Source organism: Squalius cephalus (genome assembly GCF_949319135.1).
Source record: "Squalius cephalus genome assembly, chromosome: 5".
NCBI lineage: Eukaryota > Metazoa > Chordata > Actinopteri > Cypriniformes > Leuciscidae > Squalius > Squalius cephalus.
In genome coordinates this window covers 9,134,936-9,161,648 of record NC_137126.1, presented here as the reverse complement: position 1 = coordinate 9,161,648, position 26,713 = coordinate 9,134,936, and the positions used below count along the sequence as shown (strand labels likewise).

Here is a 26,713-nt window from a genome sequence, read left to right as displayed (position 1 = left end):
GACTGTTTGTGAATGCAGATATGCGTTCACGACAGATGTTTGAGAACTGAACTGTGATTAAAGGGAGACTCCAGTGCTTTTTTCTGTCTAGTTCCTTTGTTGCCATTGTCAACAACACATGCAAATGCTACGGTCTGTGACTAAAACACGTCCAAAGAAACAGACTTTAAACAATAGCAAAGATATTTTAAATAAACACAATGGACAGCCCATAGAGGGTGAAGCTGAGATAATACATTTCAAGAAACCTTAAAGGAATCTCTAACTGCAGAAAACTAATGTTCATCCATTATGACAGTGTGAAGGCAGACACGAGTGTGAAGCTGAATATGGAGCAGCACTTCAACATTCTCAAGGTTTAAACAAGCAGAATGAGAATAAATCAAACACTACAAACTTAATCACAGAGCATAATAATTCAATTAAAGTTTCAAAAAGTCTAGTTCTTAGCAACTTAGCAACCATCAAAGTTCCCAAAATAACTTCCACAGATTCAATCTGCTGTATAGCTAATTAGCTATCAAATCAAATATCTGAGGAAATACTTATATTTCGTACAAATAAGTACATTTCGGTTATTTTCATTTCATATTTTCAAAAGACGCAAAATAACTCACTTTGGCACTTGTGCAGCGTTTTCTGTGCCGCGCACACATCCAAGGCATGTGAACAAAAATAAGCCGCTCATATAGTGCGCCAATACTGAATTGAGTTATCTTTCGCGTCTTATTGTTCTTGAATGGACAATTTCACACAAAATGATGTCAAAATATCCTCATAAGAGTCAGTTTTGTCTTAAGTGAACGTAAACAAGTGGGAAAGAAAACGCATACAGCATATTGGATCTGTGCATTCGGTCTTAATGACAGCAGCCTAATGAACCTGTTGCCGTCTGTCTTTTATGTTAATCAATGAATCAACTTTAATAAGGATTAATCTACATTGTATGTATAAAAAGAAAACTATGCAGTGTTATTTTACATTTGATTAAATTTCTGTTCCTGAACTTTGTTCAGTTGTATTTATTTGTGCTACTGCTAATTTGTTTATTTGTTCTTATTTTATTACTGACTGTTTACTTTTCTTTAATGATGCAATGTATGAAATACGGATGCAATGAAATCAAAATTCTGGATGAACTTGGCTGAAAACTGAAACTTTCTTAATTATTAATTTCGGATATTAATATTTCACTTTTTAATGAAATTAAATAATTTTATGGAATATTAACTTAAAAAATACAAGCCAATAAAATAAAATAACACTTTTATTTAAAGTAACCGAAAAGGACAGAAAAGAGAGAATGTATTAAAATAATATAAAATATCAATAAATTATTCTTAATTCAGTTATATGCAACAATACAGATTATACAGATAATTTTTTTGACCAATTATCAAAATTTGATTGTTTATACATAAGTGATCACCCAGATTTAGACCTAACTATATTGTATTTATTTATATAAAGCGTTAGGTAGCAAATTTGCTTTATGTATTTCCCCGGCGTCGTAATCAGGCACATTTAAATGTCAGGAAACACGATTCCTGGCTGCATGTCAATACTTGATTTTGTAATTTAAACTAATAATGGTTCGTTTTATTCGCATTTTCTCAGTTTCCCCCATTAAATCCAGTCACGCAGCAGCTCTTTTGCCACTGAGTCCGGATGAGAGGGCTCTGTCTGGCGGGAAAATGATGTTAATGCATACCCTCTATAGACATCGTTGACGCTTTTCACTGAGTGCTTACACAGATAGAAAAGGGAGCATTTGAAAGCAAGCATCTATCAACGGATCCCTAATATATCCGCTGTAAGACGCTTGCTTTCAAATGCTCTCGTGTGTATCTGTGTCTATTTACAACATGTTTTTGAAGCGTTGATCATTGTAACCAATCACAGACAAATATTTTGAGCACGTGAACCAATCAGAGACGTATGTTGAGTGCGTGAACACAATGGCCAATCAGAGGTGTTTAAGAATCAGGTCAACAGTGCTCAAAATACTAGAGGGAAATGCTGGTATCATCACATTTTTTAAATGTCAGTACCGAAGTCGGTACTTTTGGCAACACTAATTCAAAGTTGTGCATTTTCGAAATCAACCTGCGAATGGCTTCACATTGAATGGCCTGCGATTGACTCCGCATATACTAAACTGCGAACAGCGTTTTAAAGGGACACTATGCAAGTCTGAGTGTTTTTTCTCTACGAGCTCCCCCTAGTGTCTGGTAGTATAATGCTTTCAAACACTCTGTCGTAAAAACGAACTGTTGTCCCTCCCCCCTCGCCACGAGCAACCCAGCTGATCAGCTGTCAACCTAGCTGAGCAGAGGAACCGGCTATTTCAAAACCAGTTATGTTTATTTATTGTGTTGTCATGCATACTAGTATTTTTACCGGGAACGAACGATATGAACGAGGCGAACTACTGCTTTCGTGTTTGTTTGTTTGTTTGTTTTTGGGAGAGTGGGCATGAGCATAAAAAAATATATATATATATCGGAGGCTAATATTTGTCTAAAGTTATATTAGCAAGGTCTATAAGTTCATCTGGTAGAATGATGGTTTACCTTTGCTTGTCTAAGAAAACATCAGAACGTTTTTTCTAGCTCGATCATGATATGTGCAACATTTTGCGCGTCTGATATTGCCTACTATCAGACGCGTTGACTTAGTGACATAAAATAAAAGTGTAAGTTACACAAATAAAACCGACAGAGGAACGGCCAAACAACTACAGAAATCAAACGTGTTTGCTATGACAATGCTAACATCAAAGTTATAGTATCTAGCGTACTAGTAAGCCCCTAACAGACAGCGATCATAATAAAAACCTTTACAGACAATAGCAAACATCCTGAGGTCGCAATTACTTGAAATTTAAATATTAAACACAGTTTATTCCAAAGATACTTAACTTACAAGTGCAACAGCAGGATCAGCATCCGTTTTGCAGGCTTCTGTTTCTCTCAGTTCTCACCATTCTGAAAAAGCCGGTCCGATATATTTACTCGAGTCTGACTTCTTGCTCGGTCAGTCTCCCGTTTCCTCTTTCGTTGGTCCTCCGACAAAGATTTCCTAGCTTTCTGCTTCTTTTTTACAGGCTCAGCCTCAGCCATAACTCAATCTATCGTTGCCCTTTGCTTATAGCTAGCCCGCCGGTGCTTGAATAGGGGCGTGTACGTGTGCAGTGCCGTCAAGCAATTCGTTACATCGCGAGACCTGATATCACGCGATACTTCCTGACACCGACCCGCGTCCCAAAGTTGCAAGTGAGTTTTTTCCGCTCTCGGGCACCAGGGGGGTGCGAAACCACCACCATTCAACCCGAAATAAGTAATATAACCATTCCACTGACTCCGAAGCTGTTCAGTTAAGGTTAAAAAGTTACCTAGAGCACCTTTAATGCATTTTAACATTTAAAAAAATGCACAAGTCTAATGGCAGGTCAGGGGTCAAAGGTCAAATAATCTGCTGGAACACAAGCCGAGGCAACAGCTGATTCCCCAGCAGCTGAACTGAGCTGCCCATCGGCTGCATAGCAGTGCAGTCCCAGACATGAGATTCTGCCTCCAGACAACAGCATTTCTACTCAGATCACGAACCCACTTCACTCACGATTCCTCACTTTAATCATTTAAAAAACGAGTGCAAAAATGGCTCCAGGGCTCTAAAACAAACATGATTTACACTTCAGAAGCTACAGTCTGGTCACAGCGGTGTGAGAGAGATTGATGAGGTTGTGTGAGTGTAGAAAGCTCAGTGTTCATGACAGATGCGGCAGTTTCCTCAGGTCAATCCCTTCGAGCCTCGATCAATTCTACAATTGACAGTGTAAATGCACGAAACACGCTTGACATGAGTCAAGACTTGCTCTGTGTGCCACTCTGCATGTCAGCCCCAGGCTACTGTTAGTCATTGAAAACTAATGGCATTAACGTATACCAAGACGATATCATCATGTCATTTAAATCATTACTGGCAGGTATATAATTGAGGCCAGACGTAATAATAGTCAAAGAAATGTGTCTAGAAGCTGGTTGTTCAGCTTTTTACAACTGAAAAGCATCAGTGTTCATTGGAGCATTTTTTAAATATGCAGAAACGATCACGCAACTACCTGTAGCAGAGTAAAAAAATATATATATTTTGGGCTTAACTAATCTATTTATCTATTGTTAAACAATGCTTTTGATGTTATTTGATATAAATTAATATTAGAGGTGTAACGGTTTTAAATTTCTCACGGTTTGGTTTTTATCACAGTTTTAGGGTCACGATTTCTTTACGGTTCGACATATGCTATGTCCAGGGAAAAAAGTAAAATAAAAATGAAGAAAATAAGAAATAAATCAAACTACAAGCAACAGCACAAATAAATGCAACAGAGCAAAGATATAAACTCCTTTTCAGGTGATTTTGGCATCTAACAGTAATTTTCAGGTACGGAAATTTAATCAAATCAAATGTAAAATAGAATTACATATAATCCTCACTGTATAAATTAAACAAAGACTAATCATTATGAAAGGTGCAAAAGGTGATTCTCTACAGAATTTTGTTTTTGTTATGCTGGTTGAAAGTCTATCCTGATAGCAATCACTATGTTAAGCGGTCTTAATGTATTTTTCATATCGTGTGTGGATGCATAGGACCATAAAATGTTTGTTCAATCATTGCATTCAGTCCAAATAAAATGATACCACTGTTCCCTGTCAGTCAAAATGTGTTTGCATTCCGTGAGATTCGACTGTGTTGCCGATATGTCCTGAAATACAGTGCATTCTTTCCTTTATGTCAACAGGTCAATACTTACATATGTAAACAATCGCTTCTTACAGGGAGGGCGGGATCGTATGCTTTCAATGCTAGCAGGCTAAAGTTAGCATTTCCCAGAACACCTATTGCACCTTTAAAGCTACAAAACCTATCCAGTCAAGAGCAGTGAGTGATTTCCTTGTCTTGTGTCGTTTAATAGACAGCGGGAATATTAGGCTGCTGTCACTAAGACAATGCACGGATCCAAAATACTGATTCTGGTACAGATGCGTTGTCTTTCTCGATTGTTTACGTTCACTTAAGACGTAACCTACTATGTTTTCTAGCATACTCGCCAAGATGGGCATGTTGACAATTTTTGTGTGAATTTGTCCGTTCAAGCACAAGACTTGGAAGAGAACTCAATATCAGAAGCGGCTTCCGTTTGCATGCTTCAGATGAGAGGACACACAAATCAGCGTGTGCGCGAGAGTTCTCTTTCTTGTCTTCTTGCGCTTGAAGGTTTAAATTGGCAAGGCTTAAATGAGTTTAATTTAAACACAGATAGCAACGTTGTGTTTGTTTTTGTGTTTTTTTTTTTTTTTTTTAAACATCGTTGTTGTAACGTATTGGAAAGCCAGAATGCATATTTACACACCTAATAAATATGCACTTGCTCTAAAATGGATTTAAAAGGAACCTTGTTGCTAAGTTTTGAATCTAAGCGGAAAAAAAGAAAATGTTTCAGTAAACAAAAAAAGAAAAAAAAAAGCTTACTTCTGTGTTTTATTAAATGTCCCAAAAAAAAAAAAAAAAAAAGATTTGTTTATATGCACGCTAAAACTTCTGTGAACATTTTCTAAAGACAGACAAATTGTTGATTCAGTGTTTTAAACCATGCCATTAAAACAGTACAAAATAATACTTTGAATTAGATTATATATATTTTTTATTTTTCATTTTAATTTTAGTTTCAAACATACCATTTATTTTCTATTGGCATTTCTAATTTTCTTGTTTAAAGTTTTCCTCTAACACTGATGTGCAAAATAGAAAAACTATTCATTCTTTTTAATGGTTTTAGTTAAAAATAACACCGTTGTCAGTTTTCAATATAATAGCTGAGCCCCAATCCTTCTTGTTCACAACTGTTTATGATGTAAATGATATTTCAATTACACTAAGCTGATACAATGATGAAATAAGGGAGAAAGAGAAAGACGAGAAAGAGACAGTGCTCCCATCTTTACTGGCTTCATCACAACGGTGTTGCTGTCAGTGTCTGTTGTTTGGCAGCAGTGTGTGAGATTCCCCACATCATCTCACAGATCAATATTTCAAGCATGCTCCAATTACACCAGCTCAATTATATCTGCCTCAAACCTACTGAACCAGACGGTTCATTTAACCAAATGGACAAGCCAACAATTGAGCGTCCAGCAGGGAAATAATTTGATACCAGTAACCAAAAGGACAAATAGCTCAATATAACGTTTAGAGCCAATCCAAAGAACAGTATATAGCCAGAACTCCAAATCAACTCTACAATACACACATTAATTCCTGAAAAATTAATACCTCAGAAGAGACAACTCTATTCAAATGTTACTGTTAATGGCCATTCCCACAAAACATGCCCAGAACATATCCAGGCCAACATAATCAAAAGAGAGAAATGAGAAATGATGCTTTGCTTAAAGAAAAATCAAGCAAATTGTAATGTGCAGTAAGCAATTTTTGAGAAACGCTGAAAGTGGATCGGACCGAGTGACACAACACACTTGTAGCCAATCAGCAGCAGGGGGTGTTTACACTCATGATTGGGGAGGAGAGAGAGTGAGCAAGAAGGAGATTTAAAGAAAGACTGTAGAAAGAGAGATTATGAGAGATGCTCACAGCTAGCACAACTCAACAGAGACTTCACTGGAGAGCACTCAGATTCATGGTAAATACTAAAAAGAATATAATCCTTTACTAGCTACATCAGATGGCTGTTTTTTTTTTTTTTTTGTCTCTTTTAGTGTAGAGATGAGCATGACATGTTTCCCTGGCAATGTCAGCATAAGAACTGTGTTTTGTGAGTTGTAGGATAAAACAGATTTTGGTAGTAGTCATAGAAGTATGCATGTTTTATTACTGTGTGTACCTGCGTCTTGCTGCGATATGACCAGTCGAACAAAGAATGAACAAGGGCTCCAGTTTCCCACAGTGGTAAATTTAATCTTTACAGTTGTTATTTTGGTTAGTGGCGGGGCGATTTAAATGCAAAAGCTGTGAGGTTTGGACTTGTCATTCAATGAATAGAAAAAAAAGATGACCTTTGTAACCATTTAAAGCAGCCATACCAGTTTTGATGTCAGAATTTTCAACTGTTTCAACTTACACACTGAGAAGCCAGTAGTTAAATACTCCAAAAGTCTCTGGGAGTGTCCAGGACACCGCTCTATTTATAGCAGCTTGATTACGAAAAAGAAAATAAAGGCACAACAACAATACTCTCACGTCTTGAATGCCAAAAATACCAGACAATTCCTGAGGGGTGATTCAAGCGCTGGCCTTTCACAGCCTGGTGCTTGAGTCATATGGTTTTATCTACTCAAGTCTAACACTGATAAATCACCCTTTTACCATTAGTTAGAGAAAATTAGTATGGCACATCTCCTAATAAATAAACTAATCCTAAAACACATCCTTGACTTCTCAAAACAGCTCCCACTAGCTCTGCTCCAAATCCTAGTGAGCTGTAGGTAGACAGCAAATAAAGCACCACAAGTTGTTCCAAACAGTAGGCAGCAAACATATGCTGACTTAAGTAACTTTATTTTGTCCAAGACTAAGTTCTAAAGCAGAATCACTTATCTTTCACAGAGAAGGCCATCCAAGAATGCATTGCAAAAAGTAGTGAAAACAAGAAATATTCCAAGAGAGCAAGCCAAGAGAAATGTAGACTTTAATTTCATGCAATACTAAGAATCAATATTCCCTTATTTTGTGTCTGCTGTCTTTATGCTTGGAGGCAGCAAAAAGCAAAGCAGCTGACTAAGTTTTAGGATCTCAGGGAATGTAAGACCTTAAAAAATGTAGTCATCCCCGTCTCATAAATCACTACAGCTTCCTCCAAAACAAAAATGCCTTTGAAAACTTTCAGCAACCAATAAAACAACTCGATTTGAGTGGAAGAAAATTTAAGTATGGATGGATAAAAGAGGGAACGATTTGAGCACAGGAGGAAAGAATGCTTTCAAGACAAGATAAGCACTGCAGCAGGAATGAGACTGTGAACAACGAGAGCTATGCTGAATACCAAAATCTCCCAGTTCACGTCTCGGCTATGAAGTAGTTTCCAGGCAACTCCCGGGTCTGTCAGTAGCCTCTGCCTAGTTGATGGATTTCAGTAGCGCAGGCATGTCCCCAGTGTTGTAACACCGGGGGAGGTTGGCTTGTGCACTTTGTTGGGAGAACAAAAACAAAAGGCTGGGCTCAGCAGTTGCTTTTGTCACCGGTTACTTAGTACACTGAAATTTTAACAGGCCCTACAGCTGGGGCCTATTCAGGTATAACAACGTACCACTCACTCTCTCTGCTATCTGCCATGTATGATGACAAGGATCACATGTCCCCTTGATTATATGACATTTTGTGAACATAAAGGGAAGTAATTTTACCCACAGCCACAAGTCTGATCACTACTTGGATTACATATTGCTTAGAAATAGCTTTGACATGATTTTAATATAACTAGTAATGCAAATAAAATAAAAAATACTGTATGTTCCTGGATGAAGATCTTTGCCAAACAACAACCCTAATCACAAAACCTCCTGGAGGACCATTATCCTGCAGAGATTTGGTCCAATACTTATTTAACACACCTAAACCAGCTATTCAAAGTCTTTAGGATTACTATAAATCCAGGAAAGTGATTTTAGGCAGGTTGGAGGTGAACTGTTCAGGACACCTTTCAAGACACAGTTGCCTGGCTGCTTCAGTAGCAGGATTGGACACACCTGCCCTGATATCATAGAATATTTTGTGCAGTTTATACGAATGTTGTTTAAATACCTAACCCTAGCCCTAAGCCTAAGAACAAAGAATCTGTTTGATTTTAAATTCCCCAACTGCCCCCAATAAATAGAGTTCAATCACTCAGCATTTGATCCCATTTTGCAATTTTCATCCCGTTTGCTAGAGCTGAACATCTACAGTGAACATAGTTCAGAGTGTAGTTCCTAAATAAAAGTCTCACAGGTCCTAAATCTATCATTCAAGGATCTTTATCACATTCCAAAAGTAATTCAACGCTATATTGAATTTCAGAAGGAGAAAACTCATAATGTTGCTTTTTGTACTCTGCCATGAAACAGTGAATTTATGCTTTTAAATGCACTTTTAAACTCACATCCCATGAACATGAAACCGCGAAAGCTGCTCAGACCGAGAGCAGAGATTCATAATGCATTATGATGTACAGGCAGATGTTGAATGCCTGTCTGAATCCCTGAGTCATGGGAGAGAGTCCTACAGATACGGAAAAGGCAGACATGCCATGGTTCTGTGGCTGGGTTTGGTAATGGTCTGTTGGAGCAGGAAGCAGACGGGCACGGACACTGTGTGGAACGTGGCAGGGTGGAGTTGCCAAGCCCTTCTTATCTCCCTTTCAGAAGCAGATGTTGCCAGCTGTGTGGAGCAGAGATACTGATCGGGGTGCGCCTCATGTTAAGATTCGCTCCACTGGACTGGAGACTGGAGAGGTGGGGGAAGAAAGCGGGATGCAGGAATACAGATTTACAGGCCAAACCACAGGTACTGACAGCAGAGATAGCCTACTTCAAAGATTTTTCCCTCTTTGACAATTCATTCACCCAAACTAAAGCATGTCCAAATTGTGTTTCTTAGGGGCTGTTTACATGAGACAGACTTTTAACTAAAAAATACAGCACTTTTAGTCGTTTTTGTGAATCTGTGTGAATGGGGATTGTTTTGACAAAGCTGTCACCTGTAAACGAAAAACGCAAAGCAATGTAATGTCATGTAAACATACCCTTAAAAAGTTCAACATGAACCTGGTGTTGATTCAGGACCAATCAAATTAAAATGGGCATGCTTGAATATGATATAAATCATATTTAAGACAATTCTCATCTAAGTGAGATTTTTGAGTGGCACTTTAGGTCACTCTTTGAGATTTTTTGGAAAGATGTGTTCTCAACTCTGTATTTGACAACTGAACCACTAGTCTTGTGTAGCCAGAATCGATGAATTATTCATTCAAGAACGGAGCCGCGAATTTCATATACTTTTGAAGATCCAGCGCTTAGTTGATCCTGGTAAGCGCTCATTGTCACAGTTGTAAACACGTCACAACTGCATTCTTCTTCCATGAGGGAGTTTGGTGTCACGGCATTTGTTTCCAGACGGACTGTGGAATGCAACACAACAATCTCACGGACATTCTGTAGAATTCAGATCGTGACTTCAAAACTCCTGAAGTGTTTCCAGATAAGTGTGTCATATGCATCAGATGTTCAGCCAACGGTCCGTGGAACATTGTCTGAGGCTGAGACTACTGAACCACCAACACTAAGGTACACAAAAATGCAACACATTAAACCGACTCTTAAGTCCATGACGTGTTTTCATTCACGTCAAATGAAATATGAAATCTACCTCTGAACTAAGTCCATTAAAATGCTTCACATTTCTAAGGTAATTACCTGCATGATGTACAACACACAATGGTTTTAGAATGCAACACCTGCTGTCAACACGATCAGGTGCACCTAAAATTATATGTATGTCACAAAAGCACAACATTTTTCTGTCTGTGAAACCATGAACCGTCTATCATGTAATGTCTGTATGTAGCAGCAATGTGAACTTATTACAGTGACAACCTGTCTGGAGAAACCTGAAGGGGATTGAACCAGCAACCTTCTGGTAACCTGCCTGATTGATTGATGGCATGGTGGACAGTGTTACTAACAGTAACATTAACATCTGTGTTGACAACACCTTGTCCACCGGTGAAGTATGCAGCTTCCCCAACAACATGCCCTGGTCATACAAATGACCCTTAAAGCTACACTGTGTGATAATTTCCCCCATCTAGCGGTGAAATTGTATATGACTACCCAGTGAATATTAGTTTCTGTTCCTTTCAATTTCGAGGGTGTTTTAACTCCTACGGTGGCCGTATTATTCCAAGATTAACATGGCTTCCAGTTCGACTTCGTCCAATTGCGCCTTTAAAACTACTCATCACCTGTGATCCGTCGCAGCACAGATTTATGTTACAAGGTAAACAATACTTTTTCACCATTGACGTGAGGAAAAGTAACGCAAGTTATACTAGAGGTCGTTCTGGCGTTATGCACAACCATGCTATGGTTAGACAAGCAACTATAAAACTTCGAATTTACACAAATAGGCTGGATTACCTGTCGAGAAGAAAGCAGGCAACTTCGGCGTCCGTTTTAAATCTTTGCTCCTCATGAGCTCTTTCCATCTGGGAAAAGTTACTCCAATATTGACTTTGGTCTTGCTGATTTGCCTGTCGCGTTGACGTTTTAATTCTCTTTTTCGCTTCCTTGGCGACTCTGCTACATGTCCTCGAAAATAGGCGTGATCCTCCATCAGCTATCTTTCAAATCTGCCGGCAGTCGTGAGCAATCTCCCCCTCGCATTCGTCTCTGTGTCACTGAGTGTAAAGCGCGAAAGGCGAAGCTTGAATTTACAGGTATGTCCCTCTTTGGCTAATGTAGTTTCAAGATGGAGGGGCAACATGGCGACCGGCATTCGAACCCCTCACCCGTATGTACTTTCAATGGCAGATTATAAACTTACGAGAATACTTTATTACTTGAAAGAAGTAAATATACATTAATGAGCACATATATTTTTGAAAGAACTATGTTTTTTGCTAAGAATCAACTAAAAAAATTACACAGTGTAGCTTTAAAGAAGGGGGATAGGGAGGGGATGAATGCATATACAGAAAATTTAAACCGAAGTTGAGAAAGAGCAGGGACTCCTAAAGGAGAAAGGTGGAGTGCAGTTGCAGGACAATAAGGTGGAGGACAGTTTTGGTGGGAGTAACAGAGGAGAATATGGAGATGGCCAACAAGCAGAACCAGTTCTTTAATAGGATGGATTCAATGTCCTCTGTGGTTCACCATCCAACCACCCATGGCCACTAGCTCCCCGAGACCTCACAGCTCTAAATACCTTTTGCCTCCATTCCCTCTGAGCCTTCAGCTAGTAAGAAACAGCCAGTCTCACTCACAAACCTGCACCTGTCACACTTTCACACCTCAACAGGCACCGGCAATCCTGACAACTCAGTTCAAGCTGAACGTCACAGCAGACCAGGTTCAGAGGGAACTGAGAGGCACCTGTTAACATTAGTCCCTTCCTGGATAGAGTCCTTGTACTCAACATAAAAACAACATATTGGGTCCAGACACCAAAGCACCCCACTGTTAACAACAGCTAACGTCACTGAACTCTAACATTATGACAGTAGAGAAGTACAGTCAGGCATATCTGGTCGACCCCTGTTTGGCTTGACGATTCTATCTACAGCTTCTTTAATAACTCTGCGATTGTGGGGTATGCGTAGTAAGGGAGTGAGGCAGGAGTGAGAGTATAGATTACTAGTTAACAGCTTGCAAAAACCAAGGAGCTGGTTCACTTCAAGTGGAAAACGGACCAACTGCCCCTCTATTGTCTGATGTAACAGGCCGCTTAAAACTCATTTTACCTCAAAATCAAAAGTAAAAAAAATAAGAAACTAGGCTATATTTTGCTTCGAGAAAGGACCATTTTAGGACCATGTGTTCACCAGAGATCTTCAACTCTTAGGTAACAAGAAAACTGAGGTTTTGGCCTCAACTATTAAATTACAGCTAAAACGGCATAATGCAGTCAGTCAGTGTAATGACTCATTTTGGCTTCATAGTGGCATTTTGAGGCTCTAAAGTCTCTTGGCTTTGGTTTGCACTTTGGTCTGATACAACATGTATGACCTTTGCCAATCCGTAAATCCTCTGGCTCAGAGGCTGATGCTTCTAACGAAAAAAAGTGGCAATTTAAATCTCATTTCTCGTAAGCTCAATTTTCTGTCATTTTTTTTACACACACTGTTGTCTATGCTTTGACAAGACTGATGTAACTAAACTTTCACACGTTTGGCATGCTGAGGGAAAACCACAAATGAGACAAAGTTGAAGCATGACAGGCAAAGATGATGCAACGAAATATCATCGAAAATAAATATGCAAAGAGAACAAATAAAGATAATGCTTGAGTGTATGTATAAAAAAAAAATATATATAAGTTTTTGCAGTGATGTTTTTCCTTCCCAACCCTCACTATAAAGCACAAAGACCAAGTGTAGCTGATCACAGATCAGCAGTAAACTTCAACAATCACCTCATCCCGAGGACTGTAGTATGTCAGCAGGTTGTCGAGCTGTATAGATGGCAGTCAGCATGGCAAAAGGTTGGATCTGAGGAGGTCAATTTCTTTCCTAACAGCTCGTCTGGCAAAGGAGAATGGGAAAGCTGCAGCAACATTACTTGCAGTTTCCAAGGTGACGCAGCTGGGAGAGTCAAAGGGCCTGTCACGTGTGTGTAGCACGAGGACTCTGTGTGCTGTTCTGGCCCCAATATCTCCAGCCTCCAAAAGCAGACTGGCTCCCACAGCCACTTCCTACTTTTTCAACACGGGTCTATAACCCCGTCCCTGTCTCTCTCGTTCACTCTCTCTCCCCAGCCACACTTCCTGTGGGAACTGTAGGCAGCGAAGCCATTTAAGAGCTCAACATCCTACAGTCCTTTCTATTTAAACAGGCCTACTACTTTAGTTATGAAACTCATGTTAATTACACTGAGATTAGGGATGCAAGATATATCAGTCACCATATCGATATCGGACGATAAATGGTACTTTTTAATTAGTGGTCGACCGATATTGTTTTTTTGATGGCCGATGCGGATATCTTAGAGAGCAGGGTGGCCGAATGGCCTATATATATATATAAATACATATTAGAGGCAAAAGCCTCTAAGTGCCATCTGAAATTTTCTTCTAGAATGATCATTTTTATCAAGCTCGTATATTTAAGTTCAATAATTCCAAATTACCTATTAATTGTCATTTAAGTGAAATTACTGAACTTGAATATACAAGCTTTATAAAAATGATCATTCTAGAAGAAAATTTCAGATGGCACTTAGAGGCTTTTGCATCTGAACTCTTCATATATATATATATATATATATATATATATATATATATACATACATACATACATACATACATACACACACACCCTTTATATTTATTTTAATCAATATTTAATCAATTATAAAATTAGAAAACAAATCCTTAGAATAAACATGCTTATACTTTAGATGGCAACTTCTTGAGTATTCAAGCTCCGCCCCTCCTCTTCTACTTCTGTACCATGATTCAGAGTAAGAGTGAGAGATTGAGAGTGAGATTTCTCTAATTCTCCCAGTTCTTTCTAACAGCCCATGTTTACTCAATCGTACTTTGTACTTTCAAAAGCTTTTTATTCTTAATTAAAAAATGAAAAATAAAAAGCATTTGTGAGTGAACTCTTGTCTTGCAGTGTCTGGCTCACTGGGGTGTCGGCCACGATTAGTACAGGTTTCTATCTACTCAGCAAGCTGAGACATGTCAGACACACTAAGAAGGGGTATTTAATTAAATGGGCCAAAATTACCATGTGGAACTGCTCATACATTACTCATCCTTTCTCATGTCATTTGTATTTACTGAAGGTGAAATATTCAAGAATGTAGGTCTACATTTATGTGGTCATACACAGTCCCAGCTGGGGTACTCATTACTTACAGGTAGTGCTATCTCCTCCAATACACTGATGTAACAGCTATATTCAGAATACCATACTATAAATATTTCTGCAGTATATTGTGCACAGCGGTGCCGTACAGAATTCTGTATTTTCAGCAATACAATTTAGTATCCCACAATTCAATGCACTCAGATTAACCTATCATAAACTGACTCATTATTTGATAAACATTTCAAAACAAAAAAATTATTAAAAAGACAAATAACACTTTTTGTTTCCAAGATGAAAACTGGTAGCATACTACTGTTCATTGCATAACGCATACTGTTTCATATATGATTTGCATTTCCTTTTAATTACTTTATTCAATTTCTGTTATAGAAATAGTTACTTAGCTGAAAAGCACTGTTAGTACATCTTCCTGAAAACCTAAAGCACTGTTTATTTAGTTTGTATTTTTGTTCTGTTGTATTTTTTGTCAGTTTTGTTTGTAATTTAGTTTCTTTGTTCTTAATTGTATTGCTGACTCTTTACTTGTCTTCTGTAACTGTTTTGAGGACTTTTACTTTCATTAATTAACCTAGTATTAGTTTTTGCTAGTGAAAATGAAAATTACTGTGTGAGAAAAAAAAAGTTTACAGAGTGTAGTGTCAGTACTACAGTACATTAAACTACTAATATATATATATATATATATATATAAAATGTTGAATATATTAAATGTATAATAATGCAATGGGGGGATATTTGTGGGTCCTGATAATGTTAAATGTCTTATGTCAACAGTAAAAAGTGGTCTACATTATTTTAAATACATCTAGTCAGAGACAGAGTGCAAGCATATTCGTCTTAAAAAAAAATCTGTATTTTCAGCTTCAGAATCATGAATATTTTTAGTCTGGTGTCATCGTTGACCTGTGCATTGGGTTATCAGCCCCAAGTCACTATGTAAACATTTTCCCATATGTCTTGGAGTATCGCAATAATATCGTATCGTGAGTTCAATATCGTGATATCGAATCATGACATGAGGCTATCGTTACACCTCTAGTTTTTGCTGAAGTAATGATAATTGTGAAATTTCACTGACATTTAAAATTACTCGTATCATATCAACAGAATAAGACTTTGATCATATCACCCACCAATAATCATGTTAAATAATTGTGATTTCAATATTGAGCAAAATAATCATGATTATGATTTTTGCCATAATTGAGCAGCCCTAATGTCAATCACAGTGCTATTTGCCTACCACGTGTTTGAGTTGACCAATGAAATTGGCAGAGTTTGCACTTAACTGGTAAGCACTAAGCAGTGAGCAGTGTATACTAGTTTTCCATACTGAATAACACAGCCAAAGTTGGGTCCCATTTATAAAAATGACATTAAGGTTTCTGATTGGCTATTGCATAAATGGCTGTAACCTTAGATCATTGCAAATAAAAGCTTGAATAAATGTGGAAGAATAGATAAGATCAAAAACAGCAAGCAAGAGCTCTATAACTCATGTCTGTGGTGCCTGAACAAGAAAAATGAAAAAGATGATCTCATGGTATTTAAAAATTACGGCAATTTTCAGCACATCTGTTTTTTCAAGAATTTCTCAATCTCTCACAGACAAACACAAACACGCTCGCACACATTTTTTTGCACAGCCAATGAGAGCGGCACATAAAATGCTGACAAGGGCTGCTGACCATCAGCTGACCAAACAGAGCAAAGCCTGCCTTCCACCAACAAAACCAGCATAGCTGGGAAAATCTGAGCAGTTCGCCCTGCTCCACACATCTTCTCCATTCACTGCAATTTTTAATCCATAAAACTAGAAAATAATTGAGCCCTCCTTAGGATGAACCAGTTTCAGATCACAATACACTCCCTGTAATCTGTCAAACCAATCTGTTTGGTTGGAAGATGTCACATGAACAGGTCTAAAACTTGAAACTGATTTGTCAGACACTAAGTACCAGCAGACTTGCAAGATTAGTTTCAATGTGACTTTATATGGAGCAAGCACCTGTCATCATAGCAGGATGTTCCTGATGGTATCTTTCCCACAATCCTATGTCATGTGCTGAGGGTCTGATCTTTCACAATCATAGCTAAACATGGCTCCCCTCCAATTTATTTTTCCAAAATGTTGTATTGGTCACAACTTAGACTTATCATCTGATAAAGATCAGAACAGACAGTCAAAAGCTAAAATACTGGGTCAAATTCAGGTTTGTGAGGATCATAATCATGTAGGTCTTGTACAAGAATGTCATGTGACAATATTATTTTAATTATATATATATATATATATATATATATATATATATATATATATATAGGCTATATATATATATACACACACACTCACCTAAAGGATTATTAGGAACACCTGTTCAATTTCTCATCAATGCAATTATCTAATCAACCAATCACATGGCAGTTGCTTCAATGCATTTAGGGGTGTGGTCCTGGTCAAGACAATCTCCTGAACTCCAAACTGAATGTCAGAATGGGAAAGAAAGGTGATTTAAGCAATTTTGAGCGTGGCATGGTTGTTGGTGCCAGACGGGCCGGTCTGAGTATTTCACAATCTGCTCAGTTACTGGGATTTTCACGCACAACCATTTCTAGGGTTTACAAAGAATGGTGTGAAAAGGGAAAAACATCCAGTATGCGGCAGTCCTGTGGGCGAAAATGCCTTGTTGATGCTAGAGGTCAGAGGAGAATGGGCCGACTGATTCAAGCTGATAGAAGAGCAACTTTGACTGAAATAACCACTCGTTACAACCGAGGTATGCAGCAAAGCATTTGTGAAGCCACAACACGCACAACCTTGAGGCGGATGGGCTACAACAGCAGAAGACCCCACCGGGTACCACTCATCTCCACTACAAATAGGAAAAAGAGGCTACAATTTGCACGAGCTCACCAAAATTGGACAGTTGAAGACTGGAAAAATGTTGCCTGGTCTGATGAGTCTCGATTTCTGTTGAGACATTCAGATGGTAGAGTCAGAATTTGGCGTAAACAGAATGAGAACATGGATCCATCATGCCTTGTTACCACTGTGCAGGCTGGTGGTGGTGGTGTAATGGTGTGGTGGATGTTTTCTTGGCACACTTTAGGCCCCTTAGTGCCAATTGGGCATCGTTTAAATGCCACGGCCTACCTGAGCATTGTTTCTGACCATGTCCATCCCTTTATGACCACCATGTACCCATCCTCTGATGGCTACTTCCAGCAGGATAATGCACCATGTCACAAAGCTCGAATCATTTCAAATTGGTTTCTTGAACATGACAATGAGTTCACTGTACTAAAATGGCCCCCACAGTCACCAGATCTCAACCCAATAGAGCATCTTTGGGATGTGGTGGAACGGGAGCTTCGTGCCCTGGATGTGCATCCCACAAATCTCCATCAACTGCAAGATGCTATCCTATCAATATGGGCCAACATTTCTAAAGAATGCTTTCAGCACCTTGTTGAATCAATGCCACGTAGAATTAAGGCAGTTCTGAAGGCGAAAGGGGGTCAAACACAGTATTAGTATGGTGTTCCTAATAATCATTTAGGTGAGTGTATAATATATATATATATATAACTACTATTAAATCTATTCTCAAATTAATTTCTAAAAAATTAAATTAAATTTGAATAAAAACATCTGATTTTTTAGTGTGCAAATGTATGCAAACAATTAAAGTTAATTTAAATGCAAATAATGTTGTTTATTTGTGGGAAAAAAAGGGGTTATCAAGCAAAAGTATTGTTAATTGGGTTTAGCTAAAACCTCTTTTCCGGATTAAACAACAGCCCACTGTATAAAGGGTTAGTTCACCCAAAAATTACTCCCATCTCATGTCGTTCCAACCCCATAAGACTTTCGTTCATCCTCAAAACACAAATGAAGATCTTTTCGATTAAATCGCTAAACAACAATTATTTGTGCTATTCTCTGTATAACTAAAGATGTCATTTAATGGCTGTGTGGAGGTGGCCTATGATTTACTGTTGTTTTTTAATAATGAAATGCAGTGGGCTGCGGATGTTTACAGTGCTTGCAGGTTGACACTTCTAACTTGATTAATGTAGCAGTTTTATTGGCCTGTTCAGACCAGAAGTTAATCATAAATGAATGAATCCAATATTTATATTGCCACAAGGAGCATATTAAACAGCCTCAACATTCTAAGGCAATTAAAAGCTAAATCTCCCTCTTGGCCTTATTTATGGTAAAAGTAATGCCAATATTCTGAACAAAAAAAATAGTAATAATGGGTCTCATTCACTAAGCATGAGTATGCCGTAAGAACGATTTTAAGAACAAATCACGATTCACCAAAAATGTTATTCTAATTCTAAATTTACGAAAAAAATATAGGAACAACTGAAACCACGCGTACGCAAAAAGCACTTACTCTGTACGGCCTTATAATCGTGTTAAGTTATATTTCATCCTAAAATTACTATAATTACATTGAAGTATGTTGCATTAATTGTATTATATCATCCATATATAACCTTATCTAATAAAATTATTAAATATTACAATTTAATTTCATCTTAAATACATTCCATCATACCAAGTTAAAGTGGCGTTAAACCTTCATCTGCGAGGTTTCTCTGAACAACACAGGTATACGGGTATGTACAGCTGGCTAATGAGAGGTCTGTAATCTGGGTCTGTATAAAAAGGGGTTTATTGTGAGAACTGGTGAGAACGGCACACTTGCTCAAGGATTGGGCGAGAGCGCGTCTGCAAACAGCGGCAAGTTTGACGAGAGTGACGAAAGGCTGTGCAGAAAGCCCTTATATGGAGATGGTTTGTGGGTGTTTTATGCAAATGACTAACCTTGTGCACGTGACCGCTCATTTAGAATACTCCAAATTCACCAAAGTCAGAACGACGTTAAGAACAAAATCGTGTGCGTACGAACGTGTTGTGAATTAGGCGGAGATTTTTCGTGAGAAGTTCTCCTGTGCGTACAAATACAAAATAATCTACGCAATTATTAGTAATGAGACTCATTGTCTCTTTATTAAAAGACAAAATTGTTTATAGATATAGATTATATAACTAAATTACTTTACATATACAGCTTTACCTTTATTAGCATTTTCTTTAAACAATTTATACACATACTGTACATAAAAACAACACTCCGCCAGCCTATATGCCATTTAAAACTGCCAATGCCTATATGGTTCTCTTATCTGAATCCATGTTCATGTGACAAATAAAGTAACAAAGCAACTCAATTTCTTCCCATGATGCACTGCTGGTGGCTGGCAGCTCTGTCAGGAAGAGCTTGTGGCCTGGCCCAGTTGACAGACATTGTTTATTAGTGATGTCACCACTTCCCGAGAGGGCCTCGGGGGTTAAAAAAAAAAAAAAAAAAAGACCACAGATCAGCGAAATGCTGTGACAAAGAGCAAGCTGCACGATACAGCCTTCAGCAAACATTCAATGCAATGATTCTTGCCACATGAAGTCAGATAAGAACACAACATTTTTTTGGTGTCTATTTAGTTGATCTTAGTTAGATATATCATTTCAACTATAACTATCTGGGAGCCTGAGGTTATGAGGACTCAAGCTCATCATGTTTGCTTTGCAATGTTTCATATATTATTTAGTTGATGTTACAACTAATTTTATAATTTTACAAGTTCTAATGTCCCCATCAAACAAGCATACTGTACGAAGCGTCGTTATGCTAGCCTAATGTCACACATAATTGGCTGTCCAAAACCTGAAAAATTCTGTCTTCATAGCCAGTAAACATATGTAAGACCATACCAAGGCACAAGGAAAATGCTTTTTTTCTAATAATAATAAAAAAATAATTGTTTAAAAAGGAAAATTGAAAAGTTTTCTCTTTTTTTCACGATTTCTAGTGAGAAATAAGTATTGTAGTCTTGGATATGACTAACTTCTTTACATTAATTTGTTCTAGATCATTAGACATGCAGTTACGGTTCCTGAACCTAGTTTCCTTATTAGGTGTTTTCGCACAAAAACACCACCTGTGAAGTCATCAAGGCGGTGGCCTTATGTTTCGGACACAGCTGTTGTGTTACTATGAAACCCAACAGATACATAACTGGAGTTGCTTTCTCACATCTGCACTATTTTTAAAAACACAAAAAGCTTTTGTGAAGCCTTGAGATTAAAGTGGTGTGTGGTGACGTACAAAAGCTTTCCAGAAGAAGAAGGCTTCTGACTCACTCGCTACTGCCAGACAGTTATTCAGACAAATGATGAGAGGTGAGCGGAGCTTTGCTTTGGTGAGACGTCTTCAAAGAGCCTGGAGAAACTAGAATACAGCCGGACGAATAATTCTCCACTAAAAATGCCAACATGCCCTCTGAACTCACTGCCAAATCTCCAGCCGCCCAGCGAAGAAAAACAGTCTACAAATGCAGCAAATAAAAGCCATTGAGACAACATCCAACTGTCTGTCCATTATGTATAGGTTTGGTCATCGTGTTATACAACGTAATATATACACATTCATGTGTATTTACAATACAGTTAAAACAGTAATAGTATGAAATATCTTAAAATGGTTTTCTATTAGTATATTTTACATTTATTTATATTCCTGTGATGCAAAGCTGAATTTTCAGCATCCATTTATCCAGTCCTTAGTGTCACATGATCCTTCAGAAATCATAGTAATATGCTGATTTTGTGCTTAAGTAACATTTCTTATGTTGAAAACAGATCATCACAAACAAAAACAACATAATGGAGTTTTGTAGAAAAACATTTAGCATCCTAGATTAGGGCTGGGTATCACGTGAATTTTTAATGATTCCGATTCCGCTAATCGATTCCAATTCTTATTGAATCCTATTCTTATCGATTCCTAATTTCGATTCCAATAAGGTGCTATGCTAAGCATAAAGCTTTTATAATAAAACAGATCAACATCAATTTATGTAATACTACTTAAATTATTTTATTAATATATATATATATTTATATATATATATATTTTTTTTTAGGACTCCACTATAAGGAAATAACAAAAAACATTGATCATTGAATAATTCGATAATGCAATTGAAACCACACCCCCATTGTAAAAGACTCAATTTGTGAATCTGAACTTGTGTAACCAGTTCAATTTACAATACTACAGAAAATATAATACAAAGTTTCAGTGGCAACAAATGTTGCGTAAAGGTTCACCCAAAAATGTTTAATTCTGTCATTAATTACTCACCCTCATGTCGTTTCAAACCCGCAAGACTTTTGTTCATCTTCGGAACACAAATGAAGATCTTTTTATGTCCCTCTATTGACAGCTACGCAACTACCACAAATCTAATATGTAAAACTAATCCATATGAATTGGAGTGGTTTAGTCCATGTTTCTCTGAAGAGATACGATGGCTTTATATGATGAAAATATTGAATTTCACATATTAACATGTTAATTAAATGTTCATTGATTAATGTTTATATTAGGCCTGTCAAACGATTAATCGCGATTAATCGCATCCAAAATAAAAGTTTGTGTTTACATAATATATGTGTGTGTATGGAGTATAATTATTTTTTTATATATAAATACACACACATGCATATATATTTAAGAAAAATGTGTTATTTATATGTAAAATATGTATATATAATATAAATGATATATAATATAAATATATATGCACAGTATATACATGCAAATATTTCTTAAATATATACATGCATGTGTGTGTATTTATATATAGAAAATAATTATACACCGTACACACACATATTATGTAAAAACAAACTTTTATTTTGGATGCGATTAATCGTTTGACAGCCCTAGATTATATGTGAATATAAAAGTCTGAATTCAATCTGTTCGTAATATTAAGCGATCATGTCTCTTCAGAAAATTTGGACTAAACCGCTCAATTCATATGATTAGTTTTACAATCTATTTATGAACTTTTTGAAGCGTCAAAGTGGTAGTTGTGCAGTCTGTCAATAGAGGAACAGAAAGCGGAAGATTTCATCAAAAAAATCTTCATTTGTGTTACGAAGATGAATGAAACCTAACTAACAGTAAACTGACCCTTTAAAGGAAGCTTTTTTTTTTCTTAACACATGCAACACAGACGCTTATCTGACCTCTCCTTTTCAAAATAAATACGTCTCAAATATGCAATAATGCAAATGTCGATCTGTGAAATCCTGATAGTAGATGGTAATGTTTACTGAAAGCAGGTGCCCTGTTCTTGCCTTTGAGGAAACTACCTGTTTTTCCTGATGACTATCATAGAACATCACCTTACAAAAGCAGCTAGACCGTGCTGTGCACTACATCTGTACTCATGCAATTTGCAAGATGGATATAATTTATAAAAAAGCATAGGTGTCAAAACACAGATATCACACAACATGCACCAAGGCACAACTCCGCACACAGATAAGATGACAACACATTAGCACTTAGCATCTTCTGAGTTTTGTTCTCTGAAATGTGTTCGACTGGTCGAGCACGAGCAAGCACAGGTAACAACTCAAAAGGTGTAAAACCACAACAAGAGACACATCGAGTCTTAAGAGCAGCATTAGCAGAACACAGTGAGATGACAGCACATCTAAAGTGCTTCCTGTCACAAGCCGTGGGCTCGCAGGTATAGTGATGGGTCGATCATGAACAATTCTTTCATTTTCATTCCTCTCACATGGCAAGGAACGACTCGAACCAGAGTCAAAAGGTGAATTAGGCCAAATCAATTCTGTTTCTTGTACTAGCATGCATCTGTCATGTGACAAAAGAACGAGTGACTCGGACCAGAAGACCCCGAATTAATCATTTCTGTATATCATAATTTCTCATTTTTCGGGATATGATCAAAGTTTGCAGAAAAGAATCTGGCTATTGAAAATGTAACATTTAATTTAGTTCTGCTCAAATGAACGAAATTACTTGAATACAGATGTGTTCATCTTACTGATCGAGATTCAAAGATCCAATTCAGATCTTTCCATCACTCACAGTTCTCTGGGTCATTCTGAGTGACTAGTGCACTACCAAAACAATACACAAACACACAAACCACACACTGTCACAATAAATTAGTGGTTCCAAAGTGGTTTTGCTTAGAAAGTTTATCTGGAAAAAAAAATCAAGTAAATTTGAGCTGCAAGGTCATAAGGTCACCAGTTTTCTTATCAACTTGACAATTTTGAGAGAAACAGGTTTGACTGCACGTCTCACACATCCGGGAGAACAACTTCAACCAAAAACTGGATCATCACACTTGTGACAATGTTACCCATCATGCTCTTTAAGATCGGTTTTAGATCTTAAAGAGATCTTAAACACTGAACATTGACTTAGGTTTGGGTTTTGTATGGGGATACTTATTCAGATTTTATACTAACTCGCCTTACATAAAAAGTACCATGGCAGTACCAGGGTGGGGTACGTTGAGGTGTATTGATATTAAATGATTAGCATATTCATGTGATGGTATTTATAGTACTCAAAGGTATTTAGAAGAATACCATGGTAGTACCATGGTACCAAAAATAGTACATTTCTGTGTATACTTGAGCTCTTTAAAGAGATAGTTCCCCCCAAAATAAAAAACAATTAATCATTTACAAACCAACATATTGTTCCAAACCTGAATGAGTTTCTTCTGTTGAACACAAAAGAAGATATTTTGAACAATGTTGGTAACCAGACAGTTGAAGGCACCCATTAGCTTCATAGTATTTTTTTTTTTTTCTACTATGGAAGTCAATGGATGCCGTCAACTGTCTGGTTCCAGCATTCTTCAAAATATTGTTTTGTGTTCAACAGAAGGAGGAAACTCATGCAGGTTTGGAGAAACTTGAGGGTGAGTAAGTAATGACAAAATGTTCATTTTTGGGTTAACTATCCCTTTAAAACAACACCCAAGGTACAGTTACACCATGGTAATTTGCTAATAAACCATGGTAGCTAATGACAATTATATGAATACCAAAGTTTGTACATAGTATCCCGAGAGTATATATAAGAATACCATGGTATTACTAAGGTAAACATCCAAACACTTGTAATTTATTCTGTAGCCTATTCCCACAAGTAGCTACATTTTGTTGAAGGCTGCCAGATTCATCTCAACATCAACAATACAGTGTTTTGGATATGTATAAACAGTGTCATAAACCTATGACAGGTCACTATCATTATCATAAACACAATCATGTAAATATTATGTCATCATTTACCTCTCAGCAAGCGTGGACTGTGTGCCGCTCATTGGGCTTTCCTTTCTTGATTTTCTTCAGCTCTTATCCAATTAGCATTTTACCATGGTAAAACACCTTTGTATTCGAAAGAAAAATAATAAACAAAAACATCAACAACAGCCGAGTGGCACTTTTGAATTCTGACAGTTCCGTCTTGATGTTTTCGGGAATGTCTCCTCTTGAATGGAAGAGAGATACAAGCTTATGTTTTATATTTCCACGGTTTGACTGTGTTGGTTTTACTATGCTGTGTCATCTGACTGTAGCTCTACGGATATCAAAGAGTTAGTGAAGGAAATCGATGCTAAAAGCAAACACAGATGATCAATGGAGGAAAACTCTTTCTGTCTGTCTGAGACGCTTCATCATTTTCCCAGCCAAAATGCCACCACACAGCCCGACAGGCTTCCCCCTCGCCTCTGTCTGGATACAGTCGCCTTTGTCAATCCCAAACCACGACTGGAAGTAAACTCAGATAAACAATCTTTTGTTAAAATGTTGCCTTACGAATGAAAGAGACTGTCCGGTCGCATTTCACGTCAGTCCAAAAGCTCTTGGCTCGTTTTACAGTCCCAATTGTTACTTCGTACGTCTCGGCGGTTTTCTATCATTTCCAACACGACATACTTCCAAATCGGCATTCCTAAACAGAACCGAATCCCATAAGCGAATTTTCTCTACTGTAAAAAGACGCAAGTTTGTAGTAGGCTATTGCCACTGTAAAGTTAGTCTGTAAACTAAATATACATCCTTTTTAGGCCCCTTACACGCTGAATGGACTTTTTCTCCATAAGAATGTATGTATCCTTCCTGTCCACTCCAACGTGTGGAAATCTGGGGAAATTCACTCAAACGATGGGTTAAAACAGCCACACGGTTCAGCCTTTCATCGTAATTCCTCTCCTGCCTAGTCCAACTTCCAGAATTCCCACATTTTCCACTACAAAATCGGGAGAAAACTTTACAAATCGTTTGATGTTTGTGCTAGGAGCAGCGGTATAGTTCCCAGTTCAGGAATTCTGCTCAAAGAAGCTTCGTTTCAAAGCGGCAATAAAATACAATCCACACTTGACGGATGTGCTACACATATTTTCCTCTCGCGAACGGATTCCCTCTTTTCCCGGAATAATTTGTTTGGAAACTTTGGTTTAGTCGGGTCCTTCCCTTCTTGTCTCCATGTTTTCCAAAATTCAGTAGTTTTTAGCCGTTCTTTTTCCACCAGAATCTGTGCACCAAGAATTCAGTCTCTATACAAACGCAAATGAAGAAAACACACGCATATGTTGTCACATGTGTCAGTTTCGCGCTGTACGAAGATTAAAAACGATTAAGAAAAAAATCACAAAAATCCAGATAATTCCTGACTTTCAGTAAAATCACATCCCGGATTCCTACGCCTGCTGCGAGCCTGCGACGCTTCACCTCCTTTTGCGTATCCTTCCGCAAACAGCAACATCGCCTCCCAAGTGTTGTAGACTAGCCTACTAGTTGTTGTCAGTGGCAAATTAAGAACATTACTCACTCACTTAAACCAATAAATCAAGTTAGATGGTTTACAGATTAGCCAGAAACGGCAAAGAATAAACAAAGTCACTATGTTAATGAAACATTCGAAAGAAGCATATCCATGGTTAAATTAATGCAGAAATCAATTAAGCATGTGTAACTTATACATTCATATTCATCATATAATTGTATTGTAATATTCAACAACAACAACAACAACAACAACAACAACAACAACAACAACAAAAAAGAACCTGGCTTTTATTCATTGTCATGTTGTGTTAAATAAATAGGCCTAGAGCTGATGTGTAAGTTATAATCTATAAAATACCAAATAAGGAGAAAATAAAACAGAAATA

The 26,713-nt window shown here is 37.5% G+C and overlaps 1 protein-coding gene across 5 annotated transcripts in view; it reads right to left on the bottom strand.

The window, feature by feature from the left end:
• arhgef12b (Rho guanine nucleotide exchange factor (GEF) 12b) overlaps window positions 1-26,292 on the bottom strand; it is a 77,850-nt gene extending 51,558 nt beyond the window's left edge. For 4 of the 5 annotated variants that reach the window (XM_079872788.1, XM_079872785.1, XM_079872789.1 and 1 more), the window contains exon 1: window positions 24,828-26,292. In XM_079872788.1, the coding sequence (XP_079728914.1) occupies window positions 24,828-24,859 (32 nt within the window). In that variant the 5' untranslated portion in view covers window positions 24,860-26,292. The remainder of the gene's footprint in view (window positions 1-24,827) is intronic. The other variant, XM_079872787.1, reaches the window with a different exon arrangement.
• Window positions 26,293-26,713: the final 421 nt, after the last annotated feature.